Source organism: Syngnathus typhle, linkage group LG4 (assembly GCF_033458585.1).
Source record: "Syngnathus typhle isolate RoL2023-S1 ecotype Sweden linkage group LG4, RoL_Styp_1.0, whole genome shotgun sequence".
Classification (NCBI taxonomy): Eukaryota; Metazoa; Chordata; class Actinopteri; order Syngnathiformes; family Syngnathidae; genus Syngnathus; species Syngnathus typhle.
Window position 1 is genome coordinate 3,881,548 of NC_083741.1, and position 17,627 is coordinate 3,899,174.

The 17,627-nt window shown below is 46.0% G+C and overlaps 1 protein-coding gene across 6 annotated transcripts in view; it reads right to left on the reverse strand.

The window, feature by feature from the left end:
- The window catches only part of efl1 (elongation factor like GTPase 1), a 120,243-nt gene that overhangs the window by 41,176 nt on the left and 61,440 nt on the right, over positions 1–17,627 (reverse strand). For all 6 annotated transcript variants that reach the window (XR_009714144.1, XM_061276216.1, XM_061276213.1 and 3 more), the window contains 5 exons: positions 16,347–16,480; positions 8,814–8,971; positions 4,287–4,422; positions 428–559; positions 215–359 (listed from right to left, as the gene is read on the reverse strand). Coding sequence is in view for 5 of the 6 variants with exons in the window: in XM_061276216.1 (XP_061132200.1) it covers positions 215–359; positions 428–559; positions 4,287–4,422; positions 8,814–8,971; positions 16,347–16,480 (705 nt within the window). In the remaining variant the exon portion in view is untranslated. The remainder of the gene's footprint in view (positions 1–214; positions 360–427; positions 560–4,286; positions 4,423–8,813; positions 8,972–16,346; positions 16,481–17,627) is intronic.

Consider the following 17,627-nt stretch of genomic DNA (forward strand, 5'->3'; position numbering starts at 1 on the left):
TTACACGTGTCTTGCTCAAGGACACCTCAACAGGAAAAGTTAGAAATCAGACTAGCACTCCCAAGCAACCTGGTTGCCATTTTCATGTTTTTTGTCAGCCGTGACCCTTTGGCCCTCCGGGACCTACTTGAAAAATAATTTTCAGAAACAGATTCATGGAAATACCACAGCTATGTCAATTATTATCAATTTCATCCATCCCAGAAAACAGTACTTTTTGATGTCATCCAGGCAGCGTTGGAGATGAACCTCTCCAGCAGTGATCAAAACATGTTCTCCTGTCTCCTGGATTAGCACTTCAGCACAGGGGTCTGCTTGGTTCAACAGACGCATCCCACGCACCAGTTTTGGCATCTCACCTGATGCATAACTGGAAATTAATAATTATTTACATATTTCTTAATGCATCAAAAAAAATACTACATACCTGGGTGTTTTGGTTCTATGGCAACTCGTACAATGGGTGATGCCTCAATGTTGAGTGGAGTGAAGGGTGGGCAAGCAGGAGTGGTGGAAATTGTAGCTGACTTCAAAATGAAGTCTTCTAGACCTCTGATGCCTATAAAAACATAATACTTGCAATAATAAACAGAAATATTGTGAAATGAACACACAGAGAAAACTAAATAATCAGTGGTCAATCTGCCATCATATTTCTCCTAAAGGGATTAAAAAGACTTTCTTTGTACATTTTTTGTAGACTGATGCATGACTGGTGCAAGACCTCCAATGCAAAACTTAAATGAGCCATATGATGCTAAATCAACTTTTAGCCATGTTAAAATGTCCTTGATCACGGGATGTTGTAGAGGCGGGTCAACCAGGAGAGCTCCACAACATCCAGAGCCTTAAGGAACTCTGGGCGGATATCATCAAATTGACTTCAACCCCATAGATAGGAAAGGCTCTGTTTCTTCAAGGGAAGGTGTTAGGGTTTGCAGAATATCTTCATCGTATGATTATGTTGGAATGTAACCTGTAATAAGTTAATTAGTTTGTCCTGTCTAGACAAATTAGTTTACCACTGATTGACTAAACTCAGAGGAAGCAATCAAAGGTGCTTTGTTTACAGAAAGTCGTAAAAGGCCCCCTGCTATGCCTTGATCAGCAGGGGGGGGCGTCTCCAGCCCAACCTGTGTATTCCCAAACCCCCACTTGAAACCCCACTTTGGTTCTCCCAATAAATAAGTGCCTGACGAGGCCTGAGAGAGACTTCATTCGATCATCGCTGAGAGCACAGCGACGAGTGAACTCTCCGCCTGCAGGTGTCTAAAACGACTAACTTGTCTCCAGTGTGGTCCTTGCAAAATAAGTTAGAGTGAACACCACCCTAACATTTTTGGTGCCGAAACCCGGGACCCTCATACCCGCCATCTGGCTGACGGAGGAGGACGTGCTGCATTGTCGACAGGCCAGCGTCCATTGGAGGACCTGGTAACGAAAGACCTGGGAAGGAAGTTCTTCGCTGGGCCAGCATCTTAGGTCTGCCTTCGTCTGTCAGAAGTGGATTGACGGGAACCCGGCAGCGCAGCGGACCAAGGGAGACAAGTCGACAACACCATCAAGCCAGGAGACTGGGTCTACATCAAAGTCATCAAAAGAAAGAACTGGGCCAGCCCACGGTGGGAGGGACCATTTCAAGCCTTGCTGACTACCCCCACTGCAGTAAAGATCGCTGAACGGCCCAGCTGGATTCACCTCAGCCACTGCAAGCTACAAGGAGTGCTGGACCCCTAATTCAAAACGTGGATTGCGTAGATGCTGTTTGACTCGGCATTGCTTTACGGAAACTTGATGATTTGACCATCGAAAATGCCTTGCAAGTGATGGATTCAATGATGTACCGTTTCTGTGTTTTTCTTTTTCTTTTTTTTTTATTGATAACAGTCTGGTCACCTAAGGCAGAGGGACCGTGTAACTCTTTTCCTGCACTTAATCTGGCCGCAGGTTTTTTGAGTTGCACATACTTTGGACTGGAGTATTGAGGGAAAAACCTCACTGGAAGTTATTGTTTTCATTTCATTGATTTCATTTTCTTACTTATGTTTGATTGTTCGGGTTTGACATAATCATATGATAAAACAGGAGGGATATGTTAGGGTTTGCAGAATATCTTCATCGTATGATTATGTTGGAATGTAACCTGTAATAAGTTAATTAGTTTGTCCTGTCTAGACAAATTAGTTTACCACTGATTGACTAAACTCAGAGGAAGCAATCAAAGGTGCTTTGTTTACAGAAAGTCGTAAAAGGCCCCCTGCTATGCCTTGATCAGCAGGGGGGGGCGTCTCCAGCCCAACCTGTGTATTCCCAAACCCCCACTTGAAACCCCACTTTGGTTCTCCCAATAAATAAGTGCCTGACGAGGCCTGAGAGAGACTTCATTCGATCATCGCTGAGAGCACAGCGACGAGTGAACTCTCCGCCTGCAGGTGTCTAAAACGACTAACTTGTCTCCAGTGTGGTCCTTGCAAAATAAGTTAGAGTGAACACCACCCTAACATTTTTGGTGCCGAAACCCGGGACCCTCATACCCGCCATCTGGCTGACGGAGGAGGACGTGCTGCATTGTCGACAGGCCAGCGTCCATTGGAGGACCTGGTAACGAAAGACCTGGGAAGGAAGTTCTTCGCTGGGCCAGCATCTTAGGTCTGCCTTCGTCTGTCAGAAGTGGATTGACGGGAACCCGGCAGCGCAGCGGACCAAGGGAGACAAGTCGACAACACCATCAAGCCAGGAGACTGGGTCTACATCAAAGTCATCAAAAGAAAGAACTGGGCCAGCCCACGGTGGGAGGGACCATTTCAAGCCTTGCTGACTACCCCCACTGCAGTAAAGATCGCTGAACGGCCCAGCTGGATTCACCTCAGCCACTGCAAGCTACAAGGAGTGCTGGACCCCTAATTCAAAACGTGGATTGCGTAGATGCTGTTTGACTCGGCATTGCTTTACGGAAACTTGATGATTTGACCATCGAAAATGCCTTGCAAGTGATGGATTCAATGATGTACCGTTTCTGTGTTTTTCTTTTTCTTTTTTTTTTATTGATAACAGTCTGGTCACCTAAGGCAGAGGGACCGTGTAACTCTTTTCCTGCACTTAATCTGGCCGCAGGTTTTTTGAGTTGCACATACTTTGGACTGGAGTATTGAGGGAAAAACCTCACTGGAAGTTATTGTTTTCATTTCATTGATTTCATTTTCTTACTTATGTTTGATTGTTCGGGTTTGACATAATCATATGATAAAACAGGAGGGATATGTTAGGGTTTGCAGAATATCTTCATCGTATGATTATGTTGGAATGTAACCTGTAATAAGTTAATTAGTTTGTCCTGTCTAGACAAATTAGTTTACCACTGATTGACTAAACTCAGAGGAAGCAATCAAAGGTGCTTTGTTTACAGAAAGTCGTAAAAGGCCCCCTGCTATGCCTTGATCAGCAGGGGGGGGCGTCTCCAGCCCAACCTGTGTATTCCCAAACCCCCACTTGAAACCCCACTTTGGTTCTCCCAATAAATAAGTGCCTGACGAGGCCTGAGAGAGACTTCATTCGATCATCGCTGAGAGCACAGCGACGAGTGAACTCTCCGCCTGCAGGTGTCTAAAACGACTAACTTGTCTCCAGTGTGGTCCTTGCAAAATAAGTTAGAGTGAACACCACCCTAACATGAAGGCGTATGGAATTGAAGAGATCTTTGAAGTATTCTTTCTACTGATTCACCATGTCCTGAGTTGAGGTCAGCAGAACCTTGTCTCCACTATACACAGTGTTAACAGTGCACCGCTTCCCCATTCTCAGGCATCAGATGGTAGACCATAAGTCCCTTGAAGCAGTCCATGGCTTCTACGAACTTCTCCCACAGGTTTTTGCTTCAGCAACCGCCAAATCTGCATTCCGCTTGCCCAGGTGGTACCCGTCAATCGCCTTCAGAGTCCCAGAGGCCAAAAATGGCCGATAGGATTCTTTTTTTTTTTAGTTTGACTGTATCCGGACACCGGCGGGTTTGGGGATGGCTGCCACAACGAGCACATTTATTACACATCGTCCATCCGTCCGTCCATCCATCCATCAATCCATACATCTATCGTTTGTTAGAGCAATTATCAATTATAATTATAACAGAGGCACGCTCCGCGCTATCAGCATGTATTTAAACGCCGTTCTCTCGTCACTTATAAACCCGCAATGTAGCCCATTCGCGAAAGGTGAAGCGCAAAATGGCGAGGGATCGCTGTACTTAATTATGCACACTGACATATTTGGAATATTTTGTACTACTGTACCAAGCACATTGCCGGAGGGCACCTCTTCTAGCTCTTCCAGTTCTCTGCCCATGAGCAGGTAGATGTTTTCAATGGAACAACAGGACAGATGAGGCACCTCAGGTAAACTGTCAGAAGGATTGCAATGCTCAGGCAGCTGGCAGGCACAAAAAAAGGAACAAGTTAACAAACATGAGTTGTCAAGCTAATAATGATAATAATAATAATAATAAATTATATTTATAATGCACCTTACATTTAAAAAAAAAAAACTCAAAGTACTACAGAAAATGCCTTTTTAAATAGAAACGTCTTAAGACTGTTTTTAAAAGTGTCAACCGACTGCAGTGCTCTCAAGTGGACTGGTAGGGCATTCCACAATGTGGGTGAGACAGAGCAGAAAGCCCGGTCTCCCATGGAACGGAGGTTAGTTTTGGAGGTTTTGAGGAGGTAGGTGTTAGATGAGAGGAGATTCCGTGTGGAAGACTGGAGAGTGATTAGTTCCTTAAGGTAAGGGGGTGCAATTGCAGGAAGTTTTCTCTCATCCACGCTTCCATCTCCTCCAGGCAGATGGTGAGTGTAGCGGAGATTGAATTAGGTGTTTTGTCCAGTTTTATGTAAAGCTGTGCGTCATCAGCATAGCAATGGTAAGAAAAACCATGCTTGCTGATGACACAGCCGAGGGGGGTAGTGCCAAGTACAGATCCTTGGGGGACTCCACAGGTGACAGACTGGGTTCGGGACTTTACACCCCCTGATGAAACACACTCTGTTCGTCCGGAGAGGTAAGAAATGAACCAGTCCAAAGCAGTGTTGCGGAGACCAATGGTTGAATGAAGGTGGTTTATGAGGATGGTGTGGTCAACTGTATCAAAAGCAGCTGTGAGGTCCAGGAGGATGAGGAGGGAGGGAGAGGAGGCAGGGAGGTAGAGCCGGCATCGGGTGCCATAAGAAGGTCGTTAGTGACCCTGACCAGGGCTGTTTCGGTGCTGTGTGCGGGCCGGAAACCAGACTGAAATTTTTCAGCAAGGTTATTGCTTCTGAGGTGATGCTGAAGTTGGGTGGCAATGTTTTTTTCTAGGACTTTGGAGAGGAACGGGAGGTTGGAAATTGGTCTCTAGTTTGCATGGATGTCCAGGTCTAGAGTTGGTTTCTTGAGAAGAGGAGTAATGATGGCTGATTTCAGGTCTGATGGAACACGACCAGACAGTAGGGAGTAGGCGTGTAACGATTCATCGATACACATCGATTAATCGATATAATGCTCTACGATTTGTTGGCATCGATACTAAACGTAAACATCGATCTATATCGCCCGTTTTTGACCTCGGACATTAGACGCGACTTTATTTTGAAATCCAGTTCATTGTTGCTTGCTTCCTCTTTCCGGGAGCAGTGCGCGGCGTGTTGTGTTGTGAGCAGAGCAGGCACGTGAAAGGGGAGCCGACAACTACCTGGCTCCTGGGCTGGTGCTTTGGCTAGTGTCCAAGAAGACGAGGAAATTCGCTCCCCTTTGAGCTTCAAGTCATTCGTTTGGAAGCACTTTGCAATTCCCTAAATAAAGAGTTTGCAGTACCTTGTTGATTTTGCGTATGAATTGTTATAAATCAGGATATTGTTCTATATCGATCGTAGAGCACTATATCGTAATGTATCGTTAATGAATCACAGCAAGCTTTAAGATATCGGCAAATATCGTATCGTGGTTCTGTTAGGATCTTGAACTCTCTCCCCCTTTCTGCATAGCGTCCTGTACTTTGCGCTATGCTTACTGTCTGCTGTATGCACACTGGCTCAGTTTTGCTCCTCTTATTTATTGTGTTATTTGTTTATTATTTATTCATCACTCATATTTATTTATTATTTATTGTTTGTGCCTTCTTGTTTTTATTTTTTGTCGTCTACTTGTATGTCTATCGTGTACTATGCCTCGTCACCGTGGGATAGAGGAAACGGAATTTCGGTTTCTTTGTGTGTCTTGACATATGAAGGGACAATAAAGCAGACTTTGACTTTTGTATCGATATGATATCGTATCGTGACAAAACCCGCGATTTACACCCCTAGTAGGGAGAGGTTACCGTTTTTTTCCGTGTATAGTGCGCCCCCATGTATAATATGCACCCTAAAAATGGCATGCTGATGCTGGAAAAAAGCCTGTACCCATGTATAATACGCACCCAATTTTTATGATTTTTTTTTTTTTTTTTTTTTTTTTTTTTAAGTCCCAATGATCGTCACACACGCAGGGAGGCAATGGGTCCCATTTTTATAGTCTTTGGTATGGTCTTAACTAGGCTGGATGTAATTTTTTTTGTTGGCGTTGATTTCTCCGACTGCCCGTAAACGCACCACCGCGCTCCGTGCGCGCACGGGACAGCAAACGAGCAGGTGATCAAGCAAGCGTCTGATACGAGAGCATTGTGGTCGCATGGAGCGTGTTTGAAGTGAACAGCAGAGAAGAAAGGAACAAGGCATGCGAGACCCTTCACCACATTTACACCTCACTATCTGCAGTAATACTATTCTCTCCACAGACATCTTCAAGTTCCTGGGAACCACAATCTCTCGGGACCTGAAATGGACCGGCCACATAGACTCTGTCCGGAAGAAGGCCCAGCAGAGGATGTACTTCCTGAGACAGATCAAGATGTTCAACCTGCCGCGAGAGCTTCTGAAGACCTTCTACACTGCCATCATCCAGTCTGTCCTCTGCACCTCCATCACTGTCTGGTTTGGATCGGCCTCCAACCAAGACAAGCACAGACTGCAACGGACAATCAGGACTGGAGAAAAGATCATTGGAATCAACCTCCCATCTATCCAAGACTTGTACCTGTCCAGGAACAGGAAACGTGCAAGGTTGCAGTCTGTTTGAACTACTCCCCTCCGGACGGCGTTATAGAGCTCGGTACGCCAAAACCAGCAGACACAGAGACAGCTTCTCCCCCCAGGCTGTTGCTCTGATGAACTCACACCACTCATAGAGTCTCAGAGTCATTACAGGGCGATAACATCCTGCTCTTCACACCTTTTTGCATTTGTCTACACTGTTTCTGCCATTTTTCACATGTCCTGAGTGTTGTTAGTCACCTAAATGTTGAACAGAGGGTGTGTTTTACCGAAGTCAAATTCCTTCTTTGGCATGCTCAAACATGGCGAATAAAAACTCTTGAATCTTGAACAAGAATTGTGGGAAAAGGGTCCAGAGCACAGGTGGAAGGTTTCATGTGACTGACAATTTTCTCAACTTCATGCTGTGTAGTTGGTGAGAAGCAATACAGAGGCTGGGGCAGCCCAGACTGTAGGTTGACAGTCAGAATAGATGGAGTGTTGGTGGCAGAGAGGGAAGAGCGAATATTATCCACTTTTGTTCTGAAAAACTAAGGAAGTTGTTGCATTGTTCAGTTGTTGTAGTTCTGTTTGTGGTTTCAGGAAGTGGTTTATTGTTGAAAAAAAGCTGCTTTGAGTTGCCGGGACTGTTTTTGAATAAAATATTTCTTGTGTCTCCCTGAGGGACTTGGAGTAGGCCTTTTGGTGGTATCTATAGGCCATGTTGTGAACTGTAAATCCCGAGGCAATGAACCTCCACTCCAGGACTCGCCCAGTTGCCTTCATTTTTCGAAGCTCGCTGGTGAACCAGGGAGCTGTTCGAGAGAAGGAGACAGTTCGAGATTGTAATTGTAATGGGGCATGGGTGTTCAGAACAATGCTTAGGGATGTATTGTAGAATGCTACTGATTCAGTCGCAGATTAATGGGTGGCAGAGGAGAGATGATTGAGGTCTGTAGTAAGCTGTGCCAAGAAGTGCTGCGCTATAATTGCGCTCACGCTCCCTCCTCACTCGCGCTTCCTCCTTGCTTGCTCACACTTTCTCTCCCTTGCTATCCTTCTCTATCTCTCGCACGTTTTTTGTCACTCGCTCTTTCTGTCACTCTCTCTCTCCCTTGGTCTCTTGCTCCCTCTCACTTGCTCTCGAGCTCGTAGTCTCGGGTTTCGCTCTCACTCGCACTCTTTATTTCACACTCGCTCTCTAATGCTGTCTGTGTCTCTCTCGCTCTCTCACTCTCATATGCTCGCGTTCTCACTTTATCTCTGGAATGGATGGAGGGATGGATGGATGCAACGGAGAGATAGATGAAGTGAGGGATGATAGAGGGATGAAGGAGGGATAGATGAAGGGATAGAGGGATGAAGCGAGGGATAGCTAGATGAAGGGATAGAGGGATGAAGCAGGGGATAGCTAGATGAAGGGATATGGGGATGAAGGGAGGGATAGATGAAGGGATAAAGCGAGTGGTAAATGAAAGGAAAGCGGGATAGAAGGATAGATGGAGACGAAGAGAAAGTGGAACGGACAGAGACAGACAGAGACAAAGACAGAAAGACAGAGAGAGGGAAATAAATAAAGAGAATAATAGAGGGAAAGACACAGAGAGGGACAGACTTTCTGAGACAGAGAGATAACGTGATAAGAGAGCGAGCCAGAGAGAGAGAGAGAGAGAGAGAGACAGGAAGACAGACAGCAAGACAAACAGAAGGATTTACCATGCTTAGGCCCTGGGCAGGATCATACTTTGGTCCGAGTATGAATATTCTTTGTCCTTTTTGCACCACCCCGCTGTATACCCTGGCAAATGCTATGAAGGTCTCTCTTTGCTCCTCTGTCTTGGACTCTTTTAGCCCTTCAGTTGCGATCTCATCACCTAAAAATTAGAAAACACATACTCAAGTCTGTCTTCTGAGAGGAAAAATAACATTAGTATTTGTCATACAAATTTACAGTAAATATCTATCTTTTGGATTTTTGCAAGTGAGCAATGGTTTGTTTCAATAAATAAAGTTCTAAATTACAAATCTTGATGATGCAGATATATTGCTGACATTTGCTGTTAGAGCTCTTTAGTACAAAATTTGATGTCCCCGTCTGCAGGTTATCGCAGACTTTTGGTCATACAAAGTTCTATACTTTGCAGTCAAAGCTGGCTTGATTGTTCAGCTGCGTGTGGACCAAGGCGGAAGTAATCTGGGGAGAGGACGCTGGCGCTGCTTGTTCGCCGCTTCTCCACCAGAATTAGTTTAGTTTTAGTGTTTTTATTTATTTATTTTTTAGCCATTATTAAGTTTAGTTTTTAGCTTCTAGTTTTAGTGTGCAGTGCGCCTGGACCGCGGCGAACCTCCACAGAGCCGGCTACCTACTACGGCGCGCCCACCCCACCACCCCCCGCCAAGGCATCCTGGCTAGGCTAGCCAATGGCTAACACTCAAGTTCAGTGTTCTCCAACCGGCACTATATTAACTTACTCCATCCCCCGCTTGCTGGAGCTGAGTAATCACACCATTCCAGGGTGTGTCTCAGTCATCAAACAACTTGGACTTCTCCGCAGACCACGTTACATCCACAGAAGCACCCGTCGTAACTTTGTTTTCTCCCAACCCGTCCATAACAGTGTACCATCCATCTGCTCCTCCTGCGCCCGACACCCCGTCGCAAGTAAAACACGTCATCAGATACCTGGCGCACTTGGAACTTATTTTAGCAAGCATGCGGGGCTGCAGTACTCCAGGTGGCCTGGAAAACATGGTGCCAACACTACTCCTACACGGAGCGGACTCCGACACAAGACGGACACCGGGTCGCCGGGAAAACACGGAGTGTTAATTTCTCCAGTACGGAACGGACAGCAACACGGAGTGGATCTTACTCTAACCCAGAGTGGACTGCACTGCATGCGGCACAGAAAACGTGGAGTGGATTTCTCTCTACTTCGCCCCCTACCTAAACACAGCCCCACAGCCACAATCAAAATGGATCTCCTCAACATCCAAGCACTCACCCGTAAATCATCATTTATTCACAACCTTATCCTGGACAAAGGCCTAGACATAATGTGCCTGACTGAGACCTGGCAACCACCTGATGTCTATCAATCCCTCAATGAAGCCTGTCCCTCTGGTTATAGATACATAACTAAACCTCGCAGCATTGGCCGTGGCGGTGGCCTGGCTGTACTCCACCGTCTTGATCTAGAGCTGTCCCCCCTCCCTCTACCTGATCACTCCTCATTCGAATCCCTTGCATTCAAATGTAAACCTCCATATCCCATCACAGTTTTACTTATTTACCGCCCTCCTAAACCAAACTCCTCTTTCATTCCAGAACTACACGATCTACTCACTACCCTCTGTACCTCCACTTCCTCTAATCTAATCATACTGGGTGATGTTAACGTCCACGTTGACACCCCCTCCAGCCCCCCTGCCTCTGACCTGTTGCAACTATTGGACTGTTTACACCTCACCCAATATGTAAATGTCCCCACACATGACAAAGGGCATACACTTGACCTTGTCATCTCCTCATCGGCAATAAGCAACTTGCAAGTTCTCGAGGTCGGTGTGTCTGACCACAAACTTATTCAAATGGAACTTCCTTTCCCACGCCCCCACTCCAAACTGTCAGATTTGACACTCTGATGAAGGCGGAAGATTCCGCCGAAACATGTCAGGTAAATGAACCTAAAACAAATTTGTTTGATATAGAAGAACCAGAGAAGTAATTGAAAAAGAAAAAACAAGATGAACCTAGTACAACTACTAAATGATTACATTTAGGGACACCTGTGATTGTCACACTTTCTCTGTTAGAAACTGACCCCGGCCCCCCATCAGAGAAGGGAAAAGTTATGCGGCCCTCATTGGAAAAAGTTTGGGGACCCCTGATGTAGATGTTTCTCCTAGAGCAGTGGTTCTTAATCAGAGTTTGATCGAACCCCAAGGGTTCGGTGTGTCAGTCTCAGGGGTTCAACAGAGGGCAAGACACGCGCACACGCACGCACACACACACACAGACAGACAGACAAACACAGACCCACACCAACACGCACACGCGCGCACTCAAGCACACACACACATGCACACACACACACATGCACACACACACAAATGCAGTGTCTTTGTGTGTGTCCATTCCGTTTAGCCCACTCGTGTGATTTGTGACACCAATTCAGAACAATAATGCTCTCAGCTTTTTTTGGGCATCACTCAATCTTAATATGCCTTTGTAATATTTGTACTATTAGTTACATTGCATCTTGGATGGTGGACAGGAATAAAAAATCTTGGTCACAGTATGTCCATTCATTGCTTTACAGTGGTCACATTTTCACTGAATTGTCCTGACCGCTCAGTGCATTAAAACCTCTCCAGCTAACTTTGCTTGGCATAGCTTCCTGTCTGTGTTTCATCGCTAAGCTCTGAGCAGTGTTGTGCAAGTGTAAAGTGACGGAAATTATTAGGGGTGTAACGATTCATCGATACACATCGATTAATCGATATAATGCTCTACGATTTATTGGCATCGATGCTAAACGTAAACATCGATTTATATCGCCGTGTTTGACCTCGGACATTAGAAGCGACTTTATTTTGAAATCCAGTTCGTTGTTGCTTGCTTCCTCTTTCCGGGAGCAGGGAGCAGTGCGCGGCGTTGCTGCACGTGAAAGGGGAGTCGACAACTAGTACGCGGCTCCTGGGCTGGTGCTATGGCTAGTGTCCAAAAAGACAAGGAAATTTGCTCCTCTTTAGGCTTCAAGTCATTCGTTTGGAAGCACTTTGGATTCCAAAGAAAAGATGGCTCAACGGACAAGACACGTGCAGTTTGTAAATCCTGCCATGCGGTGATCAAATATTCCGGGAGCACAAATCTCGCCGCGCATTTAAAGAAAAAACATGACATCAAAGTTCAGTGTTAAAATAAGCACTTTGTATACTACAATACTCTTGTAATTTCCTAAATAAAGAGTTTGCAGTACCTTGTTGATTTTGCGTATGAATTGTTATAAATCAGGATATTGTTCTATATTTTTAATTAAAAAAAAAAAAGTCGACCGGAGAGCACTATATCGCGATATATCGTGAATGAATCGCAGCAGGCTTTAAGATATCGGCAAATATCGTATCGTAGTTCTTTGTATTGATGTGAAATCGTATCGTGACAAAACCCGCGATTTACACCCCTATAAATTATTGTGGGAAGTGTGAACCAAAAATAAAAAAAAAGGCCAGGGCATGCAAGCGTGAAAGTATTTTATAGTTTTTTTTTTCTTTCTTTCAAAAAGTCCTTCCATCCCTTGTGGGCCATTGAAGCTTCCTCAACAGCAGTGAATAATTTGATTTAGAGAAAGAGCGAGCACAGCACGAGAAAATGGCAAATTAATTAATCTGACATAAAATTTAAAATTAATCTGACATAAAAGTGTTATTTGTAGACGCTGTGTTTATCTGTCTATATCTGTGTGGGTGCGTGTGTGTGTGTGTGTGTTTGATAACTCGAGTAATCAACAGGATAAGTGATTCGCACATTTTCCACATGGCATATTACCGTGATTTTCAGACTATAAATCGCGTATTTTTTCATAGTTTGGGTGGGGCGCCTTATAATAAGGAGCGATTTATGTGTTTTTTTTCAAAAATTCTCTCTCTCAGAAAAAAGTGAAACCGCGATAAACCAGTAGCAAGGGATTACTGTAATTTGAATTTCAAGTGACAGCAGCGCGACGCGGCGTGGCGCGGCAGTTGTTTAAAAAAAGGACAAAGATTGATCACGGGATGACGAAGATGACGAAGGGCCCCATCTACTACCGGCATCATTAGCGGCTTTGTTTCTAAGTGACACGGAGGACGAAGAGTTTGAAGGATTTAAGGATTTGGAGTGACACAGAAGGTTTGAAAAACTACTATGGCTTTTACGCACGCCCGGTCCTACTCTACGGAGCTCTCCTTCACCTCTGTGGATAGAAGTCGGGGACCGGCGCTCGGTCAGGTGACTGTCCAGGGATGGTGGATGGGGCTCGGTCATGGGTTTTACGCACGCCCGGTCCTATTCTATGGAGCTCACTTCCACCTCCGTGGCTGGAAGTCCACGCCGCCACACGCCTGGAAGTTTGTTTTGTTAAATAAAGAGCCATTTACCAAACCCATGTCTTTCCTTGTACTTTGGTAACGCTACAATATAGTTATTTTAATCATGTTAACCTGAAGTCTGTTTTTCCGAGGCTTCACCAGCATGTTAATTTTCCTACGCGTGGCGACAGCTTCCTGGACCTGGTCTACTCTTCGCATAAAGGAGCTTTCAAAGCCGCCCCCCTCCCCCATCTTGGACTTTCTGACCATATCACTGTTATGCTTTTGCCCGCATACAGACAAATGGTGAGAGCGTCCAGGCCAGTTCGCAAGCAGGTACGGATGTGACCTGAGGGTGCCTCTGATGCACTGCGTGACTGCTTTGGCTCTACTGACTGGGACATGTTTAGGAGGGCTGCCACTTGCGACGATCGAACAGACATTGAGGAGTATACTGACTCTGTTTCCTTCTACATCAGGAAGTGCATTGATGATGTGACTCACTCAAAATCCATCGTCACTCGGGCTAACCGGAAGCCATGGCTGACGGGGGCTGTCTTCAGGCTGCTGAGGGCCAGGGACAAAGCCTTTAGAGCGGGGGATGAGGCTGGCTTGAGGACTGCGAGGGCTGACCTGTCCCGGGGCATCAAAGATGCAAAGAGGGCGTTCTCGTGCAAAATTACCGCCCACTTCAAGGACAGCAGGGACGCGCGGAGCCTTTGGCAGGCCATTCAGACCATCACGGATTACAAGCCCGCGCCGCAGAGCTGTGAAGGCGACGTCCGTCTGCTCAATGACCTCAACCACTTCTTTGCTCGCTTCGACGCTCAGAACAGCACTTGCCCGCTGAAGGCCACTCCCCCTTCACACGAGCTGCCCCTGTGCCTCTCCGCCGACAGCGTGAGGAGGCCGCTTGCCGCTATCAACTCCGTCCTGCTTCAATGACTACCGCCCCGTGGCACTTACGCCCATCATCATGAAGTGCTTTGAGCGGCTTGTCATGGAGCACATCCGATCCGTTCTCCCCCCCACCATTGACCCCTTCCAGTTTGCGTACCGAGCCAAACGGTCCTCTAAGGATGCCATCTGCTCTGCCCTCCACTCGGCCCTCACCCACCTGGAGAGAAGGGACTCGTACGTGAGATTGCTGTTTGTGGACTTCAGTTCTGCCTTCAACACCATTGTGCCACAACGCCTCATCAGCAAACTTGACACGCTGGGCCTCAGTACCTACCTCTGCAACTGGCTACTGGAATACCTCTGTCAGAGGCCACAGGTAGTATGTGTTGGCGACAAAATCTCCGCCAGCATCACGCTGAGCACGAGGGCCCCCCAAGGCTGTGTGCTCAGTCCGCTGCTCTTCACCCTCCTGACGCATGACTGCACTGCAACTTACAGCGACAACCGTATAGTGAAGTTTGCTGACGAAACGATTCTGGTGGGTCTCACCACCAAGGGAGACGAGACTCAATACAGGCTGGAGGTTGACCTTCTAACCACGTGGTGCAGGGACAACAACCTCCTGCTGAACGTTGTGGACTTCCAGAAGGGTCACACCCAACACCTGCCGCTGACCATCGACGGTGCTGTGGTGGAGAAAGTGAGCAGCGCCAAGTTCCTGGGGGTGTACATCAGTGAGGATCTCTCCTGGTCCACCAACACCGCATCACTGACAAAGAAAGCCCCGCGCCGCCTGTACTTCCTGCGGAAACTCAGGCGAGCGAGCGCCCCTCCGGCCGTCATGACTACATTTTACCGCGGCACCATTGAGAGCGTCCTCTCCAGCTGTATTGCTGTTTGGGGTGGCGGCTGCACTGACTACAACTTGAAGGCCCTGCAGCGCATAGTGAACACGGCTGGTAAGATTATTGGTGCTTCGCTCCCCTCCTTGAAGGACATTTACACCTCCCATCTCACCCGCAAGGCGATCACGATTGTGAGTGATGTGAGTCACTCCGCTCACTCTTTGTTCGAGCTTCTGCCCTCTGGGAAGAGGTACAGAAGCCTGCGCTCCCGCACCACCAGACTCTCAAACAGCTTCATACTCCAGGCTGTCAGGATCCTGAACTCGCTTCCCCGTTCTGCGTAGCGTCCTGTACTTTTACTGTCTGTATGCACACTGGCTTTTATCCGTTGTGTTATCTATTTATTTATTATTTATTGTTACTCTTATTATTTATTGTTTGTGCCTTCTTGTTTTTTATATTGCGTCGTTTACTTGTATGTCTATCGTGTAATATGTCCTGTCACCGTGGGATAGGGAAAACGTAATTTCAATCTCTTTGTGTGTCTCGGCATGTGAAGATGTTGACAATAAAGCAGACTTTGACTTTTTGACTTTGATATACTAGATCTGTGGAATAACGACGAGGCTGACGTCAGGGCACACGCGCGGCGTTGTTGACAAAGGACGAGGAATTTGATCAATAGATTTAATGATTTAGAGTGCACAGATGGTTTGATAATATTATTGCTAATATAATAGTTATTTGATATATAATTTATATATCGTTATATGGGCCTGCGGAATATTTTGAAGTGCAAGCGCAGTCAGCGGCGCGCACCCATTGTTGACGATCGATGGATTTAATGAATAGGTGAGACACAGATGGTTTTATAAACGTGTTATTTATGTAATAGTTTTTTTTAATAACTCTGAATGTTACGTCAGGCCCGTTCTCAGCTCTTTGTTTGTGTTTATGTCACGTTAGCATACCTATCGTTTAGCCTGTTGTTGCTCGTTCATGTCTGTTCTTGGTGTTGGATTTTGTCGAATAAATTCCCCCCCCCAAAATGCAACTTATGCTCCGGAGCGACTTATATGTTTTTTCTCACGTTATTGTGCATTTTATGGCTAATGTGACCTATATTCCGGAGCGACTTTTATTCAGAAAATTACGGTACATATGGTTGGATTGACGACTGCTTCGATACATATAACTAGCTTGCCTTCAAATGTAGCCTCGTCTATCATTATATTTTTTTCTTAAAAAAAATAGTTTATCAATCAGTGTTCAATAGCACATTTTAAGTCACTGCTTTATTATTTTATTTTCTTGAGGTGTTCAGCATGATAAATAAAACACCATTTAAATTATGCCAAAAATATATCGCGGAAATTTGATGAAATGGATAGAAGAGAAAAAAGTAAAAGGGTAGATGAGGCATTCAACTAACCTTTACAGAGTCTTCCTGACTGAATATCCACAAGTGCATTCACTGAGTGGTTCTGCTGTGCTGCTGCCATCCTTTCAGCATGTCTTTGTCTCGCTAATTCCCTGCACTGGGAAATCTTTGCCTGAGTCAAAGGTCTACATTTAGACACAAATACATTGTCCTAAGTCAGGTAAATCAGTTAAATAATTGTAATGTTTATTGCCACCACATTATTATTTTTCAATACACTGGAACCTCAGTTTAGCACTCTTCTACATAAATTAGACAAAATTTTAAATGTGTGAACCACTTTCTACAGAATTTACAGAAAAGGAACCCTGTAAATGGGTCTTAATTAGACACCACACTTTGTGCTGTATATATATATAAAAAAAATTCCCCTCTCACCCTCCGCGGGTGGTCTCCCACTCCAAGCTCGGGTCCTCTACCAGAGGCCTGGGAGCTTGAGGGTTCTGCGCAGTATTTTGGCTGTTCCTAGCACTGCACTCTTCTGGACTGAGATGTCTGATGTTGTTCCTGGAATCTGCTGTAGCCACTCCTCCAGTTTGGGGGTCACTGCCCCAAGTGCCCCAATGACCACGGGCACCACCGAGGCCTTCACTTTCCAGGCCTTCTCAAGCTCTTCTTTGAGGCCCTGGTATTTCTCTAGCTTCTCAAGTTCTTTTTTCCTGATGTTGCCATCGCTTGGTATTGCTACATCCACTACAATGGCCTTCTTCTGCTTTTTGTCCACCACCACAATGTCCGGTTGGTTTGCCATCACCATCTTGTCAGTCTGGATCTGGAAGTCCCACAGGATCTTGGCTCGCCCGTTCTCTGTCACTTTAGGGGGTGCTTCCCACTTTGAACTTGGGGCTTCCAGTCCATACTCTGCACAGATGTTCCTGTACACTATGCCAGCCACTTGGTTATGACGTTCCATGTATGCTTTCCCTGCTAGCATCTTACACCCTGCTGTTATGTGCTGGACTGTCTCAGGGGCCTCTTTGCACAGCCTAAACCTTGGGTCTTGTCTGGTGTGGTAGATCTTGGCCTCTATTGCTCTGGTGTTCAGAGCCTGTTCCTGTGCAGCCATGATGAGTGCCTCTGTGCTGTCCTTCAGTCCAGCCTTTTCCAGCCATTGGTAGGATTTCTTGATGTCAGCCACTTCACTTATCTGCCGATGGTACATCCCATGTAGGGGTTTGTCCTCCCATGATGGTGTCTCTAGCCACTCTTCCTCTGTTTGCCATTGTCTGAGACATTCACTGAGCACGTCATCCGTTCGGGCCTTTTCCTTGA